Source organism: Chaetura pelagica, unplaced genomic scaffold (assembly GCF_000747805.2).
Source record: "Chaetura pelagica isolate M959 unplaced genomic scaffold, ChaPel_1.0 scaffold358, whole genome shotgun sequence".
Classification (NCBI taxonomy): domain Eukaryota; kingdom Metazoa; phylum Chordata; class Aves; order Apodiformes; family Apodidae; genus Chaetura; species Chaetura pelagica.
Window position 1 is genome coordinate 693,682 of NW_009954233.1, and position 19,556 is coordinate 713,237.

The following is a 19,556-nucleotide window of genomic DNA, read 5'->3' on the forward strand; positions in this document are numbered from 1 at the left end:
TGTGGTCAGTCCCCTGGCTCCAGGGGACTGCATGCAAAGCAGAAGCTGAGATGGCTTCACCTAATTCAGATTGTAGAACAGATTTCAAATCTTTAAAACTCATTTTTTGTGCAGCTGTTAAATTCTCTTGGCCTGTTTTAGGGATATTTTTTTTTTCTCCAGGCATTTCTTACCTCAAATGTAATAATGAACAACATTTAAAAAAATACTGAAATGGCATTAATTTCTTGTTAAAGAGATAAAAATAAACTTTAATGCCTAACCTACTTCCTAGAGATCAGAGGATGACATCCAAGCATTGCTAGGATATGACAACTGAGTCATATACAGTCATAACAGTTTTCACCCATCTAATAATCTTAATTTCCATTACAGGAGATTTTCAATTGGATGAGCTGGTGAAGTGAACCACTTCCATCTATTTATTAAAAAGCAGATTTACCTTCTGATTGCCCTGTTAAATCTCAACTCTCCTCACAACTGTATTTTTTCTATTTAAAGAAGAGAATAATGAGACAATAGACTTTGGTGGGCTGCATGATGTTAAACATGTATGTCATGCCAGCCATTTATGTGCCCAGCCTTAACTTGCAAAAATAATTTTCACTTTGGTTGGAATATAAATTCAGTCTAGTGATCAGAGGAAAGGAATAAAAATATTTGCTACATGAGGACATTGGCTTGTTCCATTTCCTAATTGCCCAATCAAATACTTGGCAAGCATACCTTTTAGTATTTAGAACTTTATACACTGGGAGGGTTTTTTTTGTTGTTGTTACAGATTTAGTGAAACTTGCACCGATACCACTGAACCAACAACAATTTCCCTTTGGCAATGCACAGTGCAATGCTACTTGCAACTGTAGTGGCATAATCCAAGTTGAAGTTCCTCCCTCTTTTTTGGATCTTCCCTCCCCCCAGGTAAAATCCTGAGTACATCCCACAGCAGACATGACGAGACATATACAGTGCATTGCTGAAACTCTGAATCACTGGCCTTGTCATTGAATCTACACCTGTATCACATTCAGAAGGTGTATTCATTCAGCATTTAAAGCAAAACAAACAAAAAGGATACAAAATATCATGTTTCTCAAAGTTATAGCTTTTCTCCTGACATCCTTGCTAAAGCAAACAAGAAAACCTGCGAAAGTCTCTGCCCTTTAATTCAGGTCCAAAAACAAAATAGAAGCTTTTACTTGTGATAGTACAAACAGGTAGCAAATCAAAGCAAGGTTTCAGGTTGTACTGTGCAAGTACTTTTCTACTGGAGGTCTGCTGCACACACGCAGCTCTACATTTCCCAGCACACCCTGAGACAGTCACTCAGCTGAGCTCGTGCAGGTAATTTCATGGATTTTTAAGAGCCAGGCATCGTGTTTGATGAGGAAAACAAGCAGGAACTAAGGGAGTGATGTAATTACAAATACAGCTGGCTAGAAACATTTTGAATATAATTAAGCTTTGAGACATTATGCCAGCCAAGATGTTAATAACTGTGAAAAAAAAACACATCTGTGGGTGATTTTCATACTTATCAAAATAAGGAACTGTTGAGAACCATTAATAATGTGGGCAAATGCTGTCTAAGCTTCCCACACTCAACTCTGCCAATAAGCTTTAATTTTCAGCTGCAACAATCCTGCTATTCCAGTTTGGAGCTCCTCCAGAGCAGAGATATTTAATCAAGTTACATTGTGAACTTGCTCTGCAACACATTAAACACAAAAAGATCAATACGTAACACAATTTTTTATCTGTTAGGCTTGCCTGGATCAAGATTTTGAACAGCTTAAGGTGAACCCACATTAAACCTTAGCAAAAAGGATACTTCTAAAGCAGGAATTAACATTTTCACATAGAAGGGTAGAGTGAGAGCCTAAAAGGAGGCTTGGGTGGCTGTGGAATAAGAGTAGTTGCTATGAATAGTGGGAGAACCTACACTTATGAAAAAGCAGAAATTGTTTTTATTGCTTAGTCTTGAAACACTTGACAGACCACAAAGGATTAAAGAAACCTGGAGACAAGTATCTTCTGCCACCACACTGCTTTAAGAACTCATCTGCATCTCTTAAATGACGCTGGTATGTGTACATAAACATAGCATTTTCTCTCAAATAATCACCACTTCTTAAGAGCTGATACATGAACAATTACTTTGTGTTCACATTTAAGTAAATAAAACCGAAAAAAATCCTGCAAGTGTTGTCTAATTTGAGACACTGGCTATTCCAAGTGTTTATAGTGGATTAATCCCCCAAACTTAAATACATTTATCCAAGTTTATACATGAAGAGTGTTTCACTAACCTTCAAAGTCTACATCCCCAACTAACTTGGTCTTTCCTGTAAGAGGATCATGGATATGGTTGATGCCTATGTCAATCACAGCTGCACCTTCTTTGACCATATCAGTTGTGATCAACTTTGGGATACCTGGAAACATCAAGGTACATTTGGTTAACACAGCCAGGTAGTCTTAGGCCATCAGTTTCCAATTGTATCAAGGGATGTGCAGGCATGCGTATGTATGCACAAAAAAGAAAGTGATTCTTTCACTTTAATTTTTCTTGATATGTCTCACAAGGAAAACAATTATTCCTCAGTTTCACACAGCTTGTGATTATGAAAAGGAAAGATGATGCTTGTTCATTTTGACTAAATATTTTCAACTAAACCTGCAACCATGATCAGTTGAAGGAAATACTTGCTAGTTTGTGGCAATGTGTTCCTTTCATAGCATTTCCAAAGCAAAGCTGGACCATAAAGATGCTCTGCAAGCTACAAGAAGCTGTTATCATTGTCAGACGTCTGCTGGTCCAGAGTTGTCAGCTGCTGAAGCAGTTAACCTCCACAGCATTTTCTTTATCTGTTGCTTTTTAGCATCTGTATTGGATTTGTGTTACTCTTGACTTCTTGACTGCTCATATTCTTTACTTAAATACTCCCCAGTTACTTAAATAATGAACATCAACTACATGAAATACCATTGGTGCAAATAAAAAATGCTAGCATGGTGAGAATCTCATCTATCCTGTCATCTTATTTTTGACTCCCCTCATTTAGTAGCAACAGATTGACAACCATAAAAAATAAAATGGCCAGCTCAGATTTATCCATAATACACAGCATGGCCTGTACCTGGTGGAGAGAAGCAACTGCCTTTCAGGTAAATCTTTCTCCACCTGCTCTTTCCAAGAAAAACATACTGGATGAAAATCCAGCTGGGTAATTGTATGCAGGTAAGAGGCTCCAAGGGTACTCTATGAAAATGAGAGCACAAGTGGAGGAAGCACCAGGAGGGCTGGGAGTTTACTTATATGTCATCAGTGTGATGGTAGAGAACCCTTATCATTTAGTAGTGGCTCAAGTGCAGATGACACAAAGCTGGAAAGAACTTGGAACAGATTAGCTTAGAAATCATGTGCCACTGGAAAAAAAAAAAAATAAAAAAAAATGAGCCGTGCATCCAAAAGCACTTGACAGACAACAGAAAAGAAGGGAAGACACCATATTTACACATAAACCATTAACCCTCATAAAGGCAAGACAGCAAACAACTGATTAGCCAGTAAGTTTTCAGAAAAAGAATTTAGGATTAGATCAACTGAACAGAGACAGACACAATCATGCTGCTGCAAGACACACATATAAACCCTCATCTCTTCAACGTGTGACACCAGCTGGGATACCACACTGTCACTGTGGCTGCCAGACTTCTCTGATGTGTCTGTTCACATCTCTACAAAATACCAAGAGCAATGAGGATTATGAGGAAACTGCAAATAATTAACCTTTTATGACAGCCTTCAAGGATATTACAAACTTTTGGCACAAGAAGAGGACCTATACTTTTTTTTTTTTCCATGCCCATGATAAACATGACAAAGTAGTAGACTTAAGTCATGTCCCTTGCCACACTCTCCAGGACTTTAACCACAAGAACAGAGAAACCACGAGAGCAAGTAGTCTGGGAAAAGAATATGGAAGTCTCTAGCACTGCAAAAGCAGACTGAACTAATATGTACAAAATAACATTTTTGGTGCACTAGTATGGACTAGATGGGCTTTCAAAGGACGATTCTCACTCTGCCTTTCTACCATTTCCACTTGGACATAGCAAAGGGGAAGCAGAAAGACCACCTACATTTAAAGGTTACTGATGCACAGAAGACACTGCTCTGTCTGTATTCTTTAGATAATGAAGTCTTTGACACTTGGCAAACACATTTACCAAAATTTGTTCAAGGGTGGAGGATGGCAGACTGAAACAGTGGCAATCTTTTCCCTATATTCACTTCAAATGCCCTCCTGTATTTCTTTCCTACTATGCAACCTCCAGCTTTTGAGTGACAGGAAATTCCAACTTCATAATTACATTCTCTTTGCTTCTTCAGTAGTTCTTTCAGTTGTATGTTCTGTGAGGAAACACTAGTAATCTCCAGAGGGAGAGTCTACACCCCCCCTCTCCCCCAAAAAAGCAGCTTTCTCTCAGGTGAAGAGAAGAAAAAATGTAGTTTGAAACCCTAGTTTTACCTGAGGCAAGTGCTGCTATTCAAGGGCTTTGGCTTCATGTGAAGTGCTGGATCACAGCCAGTTTGTCATTTAGATACAGGCAATACAAGAACCTTTGCTGCTCACCACTTCTCACTCCCCCATAGGACACAAGCTTGGAACTCTGCTCCTAATGTTGAGCAAGCCAAGATCTCAAATTCTTTCCTATGCCATTTGATAACATCTGGCTGGCTGCATCTACTTCATCACACTCTTATGCAATCAACTGCAAGCTGGCTAGTAGCTGGAGAATGCCTCAGCCTTATGGGGGTAAATGATCTGTGTATGATAGGGATGGAAGCACATTAACGGAAGCTGCACAGTTACACCCTTTGTAAAATGGTTTGATAATAGGCCAAATACTTAATAGCAACAAATAAACTAACCCCCAAACCAAATGAGCAGAGCTATTTACTTAAGCCTACTTTACATACCAAGTAGGAAGAGATAAGCATTCGAAAAGCTATTCCTAAAATGCACTGACTGAAGAATGTGGGAAAATCTTTCATTGGTGATTTTTGTAGAAAATTATTAACCCTGTTTTAGACAAAAGAGAAGACAAAGCCCAGCTTAGGTACAAGGACTGTGAAATACCAAACTCCTGAGAAAGCCAACCAGCCACTATCTGAATAAAAGGCTCTGACAAATCAGCAATTCCTATACAAGAGGACCACAGATCATGTCCCGAGAGACAGCCTAAGTAGTCCCAGAACAATTTCTTCTGGCATTTGGCATCCCCCCCTTCTCCTTCTCTTTACCCCCTCTCCAAACCTAGCAGGCAGGTGAGTCTTCTCTCTCAAGGCAGACAGGAAAGCCAAGACAGCAGAAGCAACAGGTTAGCTAGTCAAAGACTGCCTAGTGCTTCCATCACCACCTTGGAGGTGCTGTGGGGGCTTTATTAGCACCACAAGTAAAGCTGCATGTAATTCTTCTAATATGGGTCTGGGCTGATGGCAAAAAGAATAGCCTTGGTGGGATGTCTGAATAGGCAGGGATAGCAGGCAAAGATAGGAAAAGCCATGGTGGGATGTGAGATGCCAGATGTGCTCAGGAGGAAACACTATGCCTTGGCTAGAAATGCAGAACCTGCATCACAGTAAAAGAATTTAGGTAGCTCCACCTGGAAGCAGACACACAGATTTTAGAGAGGGGTAGGATGGACAAGAGCAGCATTGTTGGAACTTACAGTGCAAGGAGTTGGGAGTAAGAGGGAAGGAATAAACTGCATGGATAGTTACAATCAAAGTAAGCAGGAAAACTGGGGTCCCAAGGCAAGGGGCAAATGAGAGACAACATATAAAGATGGGTATTTGACAAACTCAGGAGTGAAAACAGAAACACCTGATTTGAAGCATCACAAAAGCCATGAATGCGAGTGAGCAGAACACTCCTCAGAGATAGAGCATGACATCAGAATGAACAGTCACTCCAACAAGTCACCAAACCCAGAGCCAGAATGCAGATGGCTCTTCTGAACTATCAATAGGAGGAGGAGAATGAGAATAGGAATCTTGCTCTTACATGCAGACATACACAAAAAGCTCTTTCCCATTTACACATCTTGCACAGTGGCTTATGACAGCAGCTGTTTATACCTGCTAGGGTAGAAATGACCTTTTTTGCAACTCACTGGACAGGTTGCCTATTTCCAGGGAATGTATTATCCCAAAGTACAATGTGCACAGTTCTCAAGTAACAGGAGGAACCTTGGAGGGATTCCACCTTTTTAAAGTGTCCTCTTCCCCAGAGCATCCACTGGGGCAGGGCTGCATACTGTTTGCACAATCTGACCTGGAGTTTTTTCATTACTACAAGTATATCACATGTTGTGTAACGAGTGATGTATCATGCTCCTGTTACAAAAGACATGAGGAAAATAATGTGAAGAGCAAACACGGCTGAATTGCTACTGAACCATTTAACTACAAGTATAACTGATGACAAACTATGCTCAGCATAAAAATCAGAAGTGATGATTGAACTGGAAGCAGTGAATGTGGATGAGAAGTTACTAGTTTATTTCCAGTTAGCACATGCATTATTATCTTTCATTCACAGTGAGTGTATTCTGGTCAGGCCCATAGTTGACTAAACACCCGTGAGACAAGTGAGTTGTTTCTTGTTCATGACCTGGCATGAGAAAGAGATAGTGCAGTTAAGCCCTGAAGCAAAGGACATGTTGCTTCAACAGGAAGTGATGAGCTTTAGAGAGGTACCTCTCTGTCTTCATCTAGAAAATAAGTAAGCAAGACACTGGTCTTGAGGATGATGGAGAGGGTGGAAGGGAGCAGAAAAGACACAATCTTCTTGTAATGGTACAAGATGTACTAAATGTTACAAGATGAGGAGGATCTCATGAGCTGCAAGGGGACACAGACTTTTACCAAGGTTTTTATTAAGTTGGATTTTTCAGTTTTGGGTGTTTTTTTTTATTAATTTGTATTTCTATCTACAATAGCCACAAACAAAAAAAACAGAGGTTGCTCAGAAGCAGAGTTTGGCTTGTTTCTTTGCTCTAGATTAGTCAAAGTATTTCTCACTCCTTTAAGAACAGACACTGATCTTTCAGACCCCTTCCTCCAGGCAATTACAGTTCTCTTCCTCTTTACATTATTATTGTGAAAGAAAAAAAATTCAGTCATTAATAACACGTTACCAAAACAACCAGTTAATTTGGCAAGGCTGTCCTTAATTCTAACAGCAAGGGAATGATACCATTGTTTTATGAACGCAGCCTCCAGCTGATTTAAAGAAACCCTCCTGTCAAAATTTAAGTGACTCATGATTTTTCCACCGAACAGAGAATGTTTTAATTTACATAATTATACCTGTATAAACTATGCACTGACTGGTTCCCAATCCTGAGTTCACTCTGAAGTCTCCCTAAGGGAAAGGTGTCACATGTGACAAGAAACAGTTTATGAGTCTGCAAATATGAAGGGCAAGAACAACAGCCAAATCACTTGCTCTTCTTACAAGAAATCCTACTTCCTGCAACACCCTCAGCAAGCACAAGCACCAAAGTCTACTTTAAGGTTTTAAATGTTGTGATTGGAGTATCAACAACAACTTGTATTACCTGCAGCTACTATAACAATGTCAGCGAGTTGTGTATGGATCTTGAGCTGCTCTTTTGGTGTGTATCTGTGAGTAATGGTCACTGTGGCATCACCTGAAATGTAAGAGATTATCAATTAACTGCAATATATGAAATGCACACATAACATTTCTTTTCACGTGAAGATGATCAACTCAATAGCATAGATTATCATCAGATTTGTCTTGGGATGCATCATCTAATTCAGCATAGGCAGAACACTCATAACACTTGCTGGTCACACATATGAAAACATGTTTATTCTTAAAAATTCTCCCAGGATGAAGGAATTCATGCACTGTGGACTGAGTTATTTTGTAACCTGCTTCATATGTTAAGTGGAATTACACAGAGCAAACCCAGCATGGAATCCAGTGTCTACCTTACTAAGCACAATTTGCACAGTGTGCCATAAGACTCAGCTGTTGTAACAAACTAAAGTTTTAAGTGTAAGATCACCATGTTTGGATGTCTGTCCTCAACCACATGGGTCATTCATTTGTTCTGAAGCTCCCCAGATTTTGTAACCTAATTTCACAACAGTGTTTCCCTTGAGTCAAAGTTAGTCTTTGGCCTGTGGTTATGACAGATTTTGAGTACTCAAGGAATAATTGGTAATTCAAGTTCAGTGAAGTGACACTGTCCCTTGCTGATAGTCCCTCTCTCACCAATTAACATGGCCAACAACAGAAGATGACAACTGAGGCTCTTCTCTTTGTAGGGTCTGATTGCATAGGGCATGAGTCCAGTAGCTATGGCAAGAAGGACACTCTTGGGCCAAGGGTCTTTGCTTAGCAACCCTGCCGACCAACAAGTGCAGGCAAGGGTCAGACAGCAAAACCCCTCTCAACCCAAACATTGTCAGGTTTCATCAAGAAGAGGCATTCTGGAACATACATGTGGAACACAATCAACAGCAGCATCTGTATTTAAACAATTCCAGTAAGATGAATCTGAGTTCTATCACCATAACCAGTTCAGGAATCAATATATCCAATGCACGATCTTTTCCATACACTTTAAACCTTTCAAGTCATCATTTCACACAGCTCAAGCATAACAACAGGAACAGAGAAAACCAGGCAAAAAGATGCTCAGATTTTTGCAGGTGTCCTACCATCTCTTGTATCTCCTGACAAAACAAGAACAGCTCAACCCTTACTTCCCAACAGAGAAGGAAGTGTTTGAAGTTATCACAAATAGAAGCACTCGTCCTTTTGGGCAAATTCAAAGACCTGGGCCTGCTCCTGCATGTATCCACATTTCTTGTCAAGAAGCTACAAATAAGTCCACCTAGTAAGAAATCAAAAACCTTGTGCTGTTTGATGAAGGTACTGAGGAGGCCACTACACACACAACAGTTGTCTCAGGGATTGGGACTGCAAGCACAGTGATCCTTCAAGGACAGCTCAAGAAAGCAGCAAAGATAACAGCTATCAAAGCAGACTCCTCCCAACATTCTCTCTGTCAACTATTTGTACCACATGGTGTTCAGGTGTTACATCCCACCATCTCCACCTTCCACTTGTCATAGACTCCTAAGCCACATTGTTAACCATTAAACTAAGAGATTCTGCCATCTCAGACACTAGCACCACATCTGCTTCCTCTGGAATGTGTCTGACTGATCTAATCAGTGCCTCTCATTAACTCTCTTCCTCAAGCATCTCATCTTCTACCTGTCTGTGCCCTGACTTCTCTGCACTTTCCCCCCATCTTTGATCCCTCTTACCCTTCTCTCTTTATAGCGCATATTGACTCCTCAAAGAGAAACAAATCAAGACATTTTCAGATGATAAGAAAAGTCCAGATGTGCATAAGCAAGTTCATTAAATAAGTAAGAGGAATTGCCAGAATTTAGAAGCCTCTCACTGACTTTCTAGAACTGCTCATGACTTTAAGTGCATGGAGAGCTTAGACAGTTAATTGTCTTAAAAGCATTTCTGCTGTAACCCTTCTTGCAATAGCAACATCCCAGCCTGTACACAAAGCCTGCACGTAGAGATTCCTTCTTTTCTTCCTTTAATATATCTTTGGGATCATTAAATATCAACTGATACAGACAAAACACTTGGAACAGGACTGATGTATTACTCATTGATACTCTTCATTTTGCTCATCTGAAGCAGCATGTCTCCAGCTGCTGATTCATTTGCATGCAGGCCATATACATACTTGTTGGAGCGAGGAGCATACAGGCTGCATAGATGGTCAGATTTCCTTCTCTGGAGGCCTCGTTCTCCAAACACATCATTTAACAAATCACCCCTTGCTGAAGAACCATGCCTGTTCTTTCATGTGACACACTTTCCTTTTCTTGGCTAATGCTCTATCAGTCACACTAAAACTTGGGGCAATCCTTCACACATGAAAGGCAGGTAGACTTATCATTGGATTCTGGAAAGAACGGCTTGAATAAAATAGAAGAATCTTCTGATACGAAGTTTAAGCAAAAAAAAAGAAAGATGTCTTGCCCAAAATCACAATAGTTCTGTATATATTTTAGGAAGCAATGAGATTCTTTAGACCTCTTATCCTGTACTCAGCAGAGAGGCTGAGAAAACCAATGAATAATGTCCAATGTTAAAAAAATTCACATATTCTAAGATGTCAAATCAGTACTATTTTCCCACCAAGATTTCAGTGGGGAATGTGTTTGTAGTCAGCTCCTGAAACTCAGTCATTGCTCTCACCACCAAAATGGAACGGAGAAAAAAAGAAGGGAGGAGGGGAGGAAAAGGGGTGTAGAGTCCAGAAACTTACAGATACCTCGGAAATGGTAGGTTTGCCATTCATTTGTGATCATGCCAAAACAGAAAATAAAACACTATTTTTAGTTCTATTTTTAGCTACTTCTGCTAAAAGAAGAGGAATAGATTTAGCAATCAAGATTCTGTGTGTTAGTGCTGAGTCAATTCACTGGCTTAAGAAAAAGAGATAGTCTCTTGACTGGCCTGCACAATACCAAGTTTGTTTTGTAGGGATTCAGACAGGTTTCCCATCTGATCAGATATCGCCACCTGCAGGACATGACGGTTTCTACATAAAAAACATCACAGACCCCTGGTTTTCAATTTTGTTCACAATCTGTAAAAAACCTAGCAGCTAAAACAAATAAATAACAGCATCGCATACGCCCCGTGTATTACTTCTCAATAAAAATTCATCAATCACATCAGCCCAACTGCTGATAAAACCCTATCCTAACTGACAGTCTAAGAAAGATCTTTTCCAGCACTTAACTGGAGGTCTTGTTTGGTCCTCATCCCACTGAATTAAAAAAGAATAAATAATTTAAAAGTTTCCACTTACTTTGTAATAACAGGTTAAGATTGTTCTTAATACATGCTTAAGAAGAAAGTTTGGTAAAAATAAAATCAGCAACTCTGACATGTAATTTTCAGCTCCAAACCATCTAGAAACTGAACACACATGCTAAAGCCACTTTATCTTCTATCCTGACACATCTCTGATCATAATGCACAAATTTTGCCCTGCTATTAGCCACTTAGAAAACAGGCAGAAAGGATTACTCTGATTACTTTTATTACGTTCACACTTCCAGTCTTTCCTTTAGCTCCAACTCCTTCATCTCACTATACTTCAGCACTATGCATTCTCCTTCACTGTCTACATCAGCTTTATGTCAACTGTCTTCAGTTTCTTCTCTGTCAGGACACATCCAGATATTCTGATGGCCACTGAGGTAAACCTAAAAACACACACTGTCCAGACTGGCCTCTTGTTGCACAGAGAAGAAGCAGAGAAGAGAGTTAACTGCAGAAGACCAACCAGATCTTCAACGACAGCCCAATCTGAGTCAGGAATGAAAACTGTACTACACTCCTCCAACTACAAAAGTATTTATCACCATGTACACACCAAATGCATACATACTGCTCATTAGTGTGGAAGAAATACCAATGTTCCTTTGTTTTCTCATTGCCAGCTGCTTTGTAAGGTGTACTACCACTCGGTAGATTGGAAAGCAAGAAAAAAGACCATAAAAAGAAATCCATTTCTTCAGAATAAGCAAAGGTAACTTCTATGAGTTAATTTTTTCCTCATCTATATTTCAGTGCCAGTAAGGGAGTATCTGACTGTTGTTCTGTTGTTCTGTCCACGCACAGCACACTTGACACACACCAGTGACAACGCCAGTAACCAGGGCTGCCCATGAAGTACCGTGTAACGTGGCAGCACTCAGACTGCAGGCAGGTGAGCAATTAAAGCACAACAGTGTTCCTCAACAAACTCATGGACTAGCCCCCCAAAGCAAGTCATACTACCAGGCAGTCAAACAAGAACCACAAACCCAGGATAAGCGAACAAAACTGAGCCACACATCAAGCTAACTCAGAAATTGAAAGCTACGACAAGGTATATATTTAAGCCAAAAAGCATCCACGCAACTTCTATGGCTTTTGTAACAAGTTGCTGAAAGGACCACAGGTCACAAAGTCTCCTCATTTCCAGCTGACAAACATCCAAGTAGTTTACAACATAACTCTGTGTTATTTAAAGCTTATTTCAAACCCCAAACTGCACAGCCAGTAACTTATATAACCCAATATATTTGCTGCAAATGGCAAAAATGCTACTAATTTTCATGGGAATGGGGATGAGACCAGAACTATGCACTGATGGTAATTACATTTCAAACACTGAGAGAAGTTTCAAATAGCAACTTTCCCACAGAGACTCGGTGGAAAAAACAACTCTGTGGAAAAAACAACTCTGTGATTAGTAAGAAGCTTTTAGTGTTTTATTATATTAATAACACATTTCAGTCCACTCATATTAAATAGGCCTGGGATTAAACATTCATGTTTACCTCATTTATGCACACCACCTTGGCAGTTTCTAACATCAAAATGAAGTTGCAAAGGGACAGTATTATATTTAAATTATATTTGTTTTTCTTTCTACAGCACAATTATAGCAGCACACGCATGCTTCAGTAATTAGAATTACTTAAAAATATCTCCATTACAACCCCCAATTTCCAGGGGGATATAAAATGCACTGCAGAAAAATCCCTCAGGCTAACGTGTAACATCATAGAGCTCACATTGAATACTTATTTTGTTAGTCACTTGGGTATTTTCATAACCACCACTTAGCTAACATAGGCCAACACAGGAATCATGACATGTATTTATGCATGCATGTGTGTGTATACATATGTGTGCATGCATGCCTATGTACCAATAACTTGAAATGATTATTACATAACCATGAGGATAAGACATATAGCTAGCTATACCACTTTGAATAAATATCATCACATAAACCTCTGCAGCTCTTTCAGGCCACACCATCAGGCATTATCCTCAACGTTCAGTGCTAACCACGCTTGAACAGAAGCTATTTCAAACGTAAGATGAAATTATGATATTAGCCCAGATAAAGTTGAGCCCAGAAACTTCTCTCCAGAGAATATGTCATTCCTGACATGTATTATCTATTTTTTTTTCCTTAATCTGGTTGCAAATACTGTACAAGAGATAAAACCTTTCTTTTTTTATCCCACTGCTATGGTCAGCTTTATTTTAATGATTTCACAAATTGAAACCTTAAAGTAACACTCATGTACTCACCTCCAGGCCTTTCATGTTCTCCATCACTATGTAAAAGCATTGAAATAGGCATTCCAACATTCTTAGATCTTCCAGCTACTACAACATTTTTTCCAAATGTCTGTATTCCTTATAGGAAAAACAAAACAAAACCAAAAACTTGCAAAAAATTGTATTCTGCTCTTTTGATATAACTCAAACCTTCTTATACCCAAAGTATAATTGTTTTCTGTTGAGAACTGCTGATATCAACATGACTTGAAAATCCACAAGGCTTAACTTGAGGGCTGAATCCACAAAACAACTTTCAACTTTTACCTTGGAAACCAAACTGCCAACTCATCCTGGTTATCTGAACCACCTTTTGGAGGGACTAAATTTCTCTTCTCTGCCCACAAAGAGAAATGGAAGCTTCTATGTCTAACGATAAGAACATATATATGATCAGATGACAACTGTATTATTTTATCTCTCTAGTACTCAATTAAATATTCCCATTTTTCTTCTTGTTTCTTGCCTTCACCTCCAAAGGAACTTATGCATTCAAATCTTCTATTTTGAGAACTAATCAGTAGCACAGCAATATCACAGAAGTTCCTTGCAACATTATAAATACAGAAAATTAGCTCCCAAACTGTTCCATGAAGTGTTGTACATGGACTACTCTCCAGTTAATTAATGGTTACGCTACTGGCAAAAGATCCCTTCTGTTTGGATTGAGATTAATCCTCTAAATGTGTGTTCTTCAGTCAGCCCAATACATTTTGGTAACTTACAACTTTTAACTTACACCTGACCTTCTCCTTTATCCATTTTCAGAGAGAAGAGACTTTCAGCAGAGTCCAGTGTCTTACCTGTCCGTTTGATAATCTCCCACACGGCAGCAGCAGTTGCAGGTATGACAGAAGGCTGATCAAGACACAAACGTCCAATATTCATAATATGAAACCCATCCACGTCCTTCTCAGGTGCGATAGCGTTACAAACGGTTCGTTCATCGATGTGATCTAGGAAACACATGCCTTTCAAACTGCAGTTGCTGTCACTTTGACAGGTGTCCTCAATCACTATACTACATCAATACAATCATCAATACTATCTGAAGCATTACACAGAGAAACACACAAGCTGGGTCTAGCTCGGGTGGTTATTACTCATGAGGAATAAACTATATTCCTGCTCTAAAGGCAGCAGTTACAACTGCACCTTTTGAAGTCACTACTGAAAACTAAATTATTCAGTGTGACACTGCTACTACAACAAATTCAGTCAAAACATGAGGCCAATACTCAGCTGAGAATGATGACTTAGTAACCATAAAAATAAAGGTTTAAGCAAGACACTTCAGAGTCACTTCTGCATTTGAAGCTCTACTTAGGTATTTTTGGTTTTGCTTTGAAAGGACCTAGCTAATTACAAGATATCATGCATGCTATAAAACTTGGAAGAGGAATAAATTAATTTGGAGTAACCTATTAAACAGTTTTTCCAAAAGAAAACTTGTTAACCTTAGGCAAGTTAGTTGTTCAGCAAACAAAATCTTGGCAGCCCTGCTTTTACCTTGTGCCTGGGATAGGCCAGAACAGTGCTCTGACAAACAGCTCCACATTGCTGGCTGTCTTCAGCTTCCCAGAAATAGACATGGTAATAGAGACATTCATGCAAAATGGAAAAACTATTATGCTTTACATGGATTGTCTGGGATTTTTTCCACTCAAAACGCATCTGCAGAATTTTGGAAAAGGCCACATCACTCTGGGAAGAAATGCAGCTACATAGCTGAGGACAAGACTGGCAGGAACCTGTGACAAGAGGATGCGGACACCTCCCCTTCCCCATCAGAGACACTTCCAAAAAAACATCTATGGTGGGCCATCCCCAAACCAACCAGCAAAACCAACTCAAACTGTAGAGAGGGTTACTATATTACTTAATGACTAGATTTGATTTGCCTCAAAAAATGTGTCTTCAGGTTTGTTTCCAGTTGACTCTACACGGCCTCATTTATTTTAAGAGGAACAAAATCATTTCTTAGGTCAGTGTCAGTCTCATAGAACATGCTTAGTCTCTTCTCACCTGATATTTACACAAACTGACTTGCTGTCACTCCAAGCTACTCTCCATGCCAAGTTCCTCTCTGCACTCATCCTTTCACTTCCTAACCCAACTTGCAAGTTGACAAGGGGCATCCCTTGCCTAGCTACTCTCACATGCACAGAAAGAAACTATTATTTACACAATAAACACCATGTGCCTCTAAGGTTGACTTACAAAAATAAATACTGGTTTTGAAAAGGGAAGACTGATGAAAATAAAAGCATAGTACAAAAGGGATTTGAAAATATACCACGTGAATCAAGAAATACAGACATGGAGCAAGGAGGATGCTGTTCAGCAGCAGCAATAAGCTCCCTGGAAATAATTTGGAGAAGCTGTACTGAGACACTGCTATGATTGTAACAGTCAGTTCCAGCACAGCGGCCAGGTTTGGGCTTGCACAGTCAGAGGAACATCCCATTTGTACTAATCTGTCTCACACTTCTTTGCTGCTTACAAGTAAGAAAACTGAGGTTTTCATATTCGATATCAAATAGATATCTAACATTTCATAGCCATCTTCCAGGTAATTTAAAAAAGATAGAGGAAGCTCTCCACAAAACCATTACCACACCAGAAGTAGTGCACTCAAAATGTACACAGAAATGAACTTTTCCTCAGGCAAAGATGACAATCCTCAAAGTTAAGTTGTTCCAGCTCACAAAAGTGTAAGAGAACGAAGTTATTTTCTGCTTCTATTTTCATACCAATGTTGATCATAAGCCACACTTATGTGTGGTTTACTGAAAAGAACCCAAACCCCACACAACCACCTCATCTCTGGAATAAGCAGCCTCCACTTGAAAGTTTTCACAACTTCTAGGCTTTGTCTCCTTCAATTACAATGCAAATCAAAATTATTTTGGAAAATGAGCTAACTTAGCTTGCTGCCCTTTGTTTCTGTAGTTCCTTTGGGAGAAAAAAAATAAACCAGGAACCAGAGTTATATCTGATATCTACTATGAAAAGAAATCCCTGAACATCTCAGGTCAGGGTAACTTGCATATTTAACTTCTCTATGCAATATGGAAAAAGTTCTGCTATTGATTAAGTTGTTCTAAGGTTTTTAGCAAGGCAGGCAACATTCAGGCCTCAGACTAGTTACTGAGCTACCAATGAAGGCAGACAGCTGAAGAGCAGATTGTTAGGACATGATAACCTCCTCATAAAAAACTCCATTTCTGCAAGGAGTACCTAACCATTTTACTGAGTATGTACCCAATTAAGACAGGTGGCAATTGACAACTCCCTGTTCTGGGAACACAACAGTGGTTTGGGAGTCCAGCAGATAAATCTGTTTCCTTTGCTGTGTGCTTCAGACAAAAGATTTCCATCCCTAGGCTGTCACTGCTCCACCTTTTGCCTAAGTTAGTAGTCCTGAAATGAAAATTTGTTATCTGTTTCCCCATATCTGTTCTTAGTGGGAGAGATGTTTGTTTAAGGTAAACAGATCACATTACATCAACTCCCAGAGCTCCTAACTTGCTGTCCAAGATTTCAGTCTCCTTACTTGTGTTGCACTTCCACCTTGTGGCCAACTTATTTCAGCAAGGGGCTGATTTCATTCATACCATACAAAGTGCTGTACTTTTATATCACACCATCACACCTACACATGCCAAAAAACGCAGCTCCTGCCTTTCAGAGCATACAGTATAAATGTATTATAAAAGACAGCACTTGGAAACACAGAGACAGGAAACCCAAAACACCAGTTAGTTTAGTACAATGACTCCAGCAGCTTAGGTACCTCTCTATTAGGAAGCATACAGTGACTTAACTAAGTTGACTTATGTAGGTTGAGATGAAAACTGCAGGTTTTATCACCGCCAAGTGCTATTTTAGTGAGACTTCATTATGCATTAGGAGAAGACAAAACCCAAGAAAATAGTAGAGCCTATTAGAGCATTTGCACAAAGCTCATCTGAAACATTAAGGACAGCATAGAAAAGATAAACAAATATTTAAGGCAAAACTTGGAACAATGGTGGAGAAAGGCTGTAGCATCATTCAACAGGTAACACAACTTGGCATGATACAGAGGCTGAAAATACAGCAAAGGTCTTGGAGTTCAAGGCAAAACAGTGCAACATGATAAAAACCAAAACCAAACAAAAAAGATAAATAAACTGGGTTAAGTGTGTGTGTAGGAAAACTCTTTGAAATAACATTCTGACTGAACTTTAAAAAAAAAAGGCAAGGTTGCCAGTATGAAATGATTCACACAATTTGTTATTTTGTTTAAAATTAACTCTAGGCTAGTATACAACAAATTTAACATCTCAACTAATCCTTCATTATGCATGTCCTCTTTCAAGATCTTCCTATGTCACTCAGATACACCTGCAACCCAAAATTGTTAAGCTCTTTCCTCTTATGTTGACTGTATATGAAAGACATTACCTACCTGGGAGAGGTAGCTGAACTAATAAACCACTAACTCTTGAATCTTTGTTGAGTTTTACCGTCATGTCTAAGAGTTCTTCCTGAGAAATGTCTTCAGGCCTCAGTATGATCTCACTAGAAATGCCTGATAAAAACCAAAACCAGAAGACAGACATTAGTATCAGGGAATTTATCTATGGACAGTTTAGTTGTTTTGTCTAAACATCTGCCCAATGCTTAACAACTGTCTTGAATAACCATGGAGGGCTTACTAAAAATTCTGTTTTTGCTGTCTGGTCTTTAATGCTGTACTTCTAGATACCAAGCACAATCTTAAAATGAAACATACAGAAAATAAATAAATAAATAAATAAAATCTATAGTTGGACACAGTAGCTCCAAACTTAAACAACAGTTTAGAAATATTTGGAATATAAAGCACGTAACTTTACTACAACTGTGCTCTTGAGGGTTATAACTAAAACTGAGCAGATAATGCTACACTAGCAATACTGGCATTTTATCTAATAGATTTTCTTCTTCTGTGGGACAAAACTTGTTATTAGAAAATAAAATATTTCAAGTTACTTCACAAGGTGGCAGTTTCAGTGACAGAAACAACATTGAAGTTCACTGTTTAGGCTATGATACTCTTCATTTAGAGATAAGATAACATAGTGATTGGCCCTTCTCCAGGGCCATTTAGCTTTACTGTTGGATTTCATTATGTCTGAAATTTTCCCCTTCATATTCAGAGGTATGAAGCCTTGGTTTTGGATTGGCCTGCCTGGCTCTACAACATTCAGGGAAGACAGATATTCCATGAGAAACAGCAGATGCACATGAAGACTGACATTACGAAAAAATTATTGACGTTATGAAGAAAAAGGCTCTTCTCAATATCTTCCTGTGAAACTGGCTACTTCATCACTGTTCCCATCCATTCCCACGTAGTAGGGACTGCTACCACAGGTGGAGGTGGGCTGAAAATCCACATACAAAAAAAGGAATCCAACAGGTACTGAGAAGACAACCTCTTAAACAAATACATCACATTGAAAAATAATCCAAATGTCTTGCAGAAACAACTAAAAATTGGCAGAATTTCTCTCTGCTTATCTTCATTCACCTTAAAGCCAGTTAAGACACAGAACTGTCAAAAACTTCCTCTGCATTCTCCTTTAGTTTCCATTTTCTAATGGCAGGGGTGCAAACTGTTTCCTAACAACATTTTCAGATACAGAATTCAACTTATAGCTACCATTCCATGTGCCACTAAAACTACTTTCTTCACAAGTCAATGCACTTTATTTTCTCTAGGTTCATCAAAGAAGCTAAGGAAGAAAACAGAGCAAACTTAAATAAAGATACAAAGGGGGTTCCCCCCCTCCTCTTGTTCTTCAGTTTGAAATAACAGTATCCTGTGATTACCAAAGGATCATTGATATTGCATAACACATACCTACAGCTGCAGCTGCTTTTATCTTGTTTCTCACATAGATATGACTAGCTGGATTGTCTCCTACTAATATAACAGTAAGATGAGGTCTCTTGTTTCCAAAGGATATCCACGATTCTACATCCCTTTGAACTTCTTTCAAAACTTGTTTAGCAAGCTTTGTCCCTGAGATAATGGTTGCTTCATCACTATAAAGACAAAAAAAGATACACAACATTTAGGTCTAAAACATCATAAACAAAACATTTCTAAGGGTGTGATCTACCATGTTAAATACTAGCATGTGCTTTGATTAGCTAATTTGCTAGTATTTCAAATATTATTTGAAAAACACTAATGCACTACCAATCCACCCAGGGAAAGAAACATTTCTCCACTCTCTCATT

The 19,556-nt window shown here is 39.0% G+C and overlaps 1 protein-coding gene across 1 annotated transcript in view; it reads right to left on the bottom strand.

Moving 5' to 3' along the window:
- Nucleotides 1-19,556, bottom strand: part of MTHFD2L (methylenetetrahydrofolate dehydrogenase (NADP+ dependent) 2-like) — a 50,000-nt gene that overhangs the window by 6,317 nt on the left and 24,127 nt on the right. Inside the window, exons 8-13 of the mRNA XM_010003635.1 lie at nt 19,174-19,358; nt 17,734-17,856; nt 14,084-14,236; nt 13,251-13,358; nt 7,633-7,725; nt 2,310-2,435 (exon numbers count right to left, since the gene is read on the bottom strand). Of these exons, the coding sequence (XP_010001937.1) occupies nt 2,310-2,435; nt 7,633-7,725; nt 13,251-13,358; nt 14,084-14,236; nt 17,734-17,856; nt 19,174-19,358 (788 nt within the window). The remainder of the gene's footprint in view (nt 1-2,309; nt 2,436-7,632; nt 7,726-13,250; nt 13,359-14,083; nt 14,237-17,733; nt 17,857-19,173; nt 19,359-19,556) is intronic.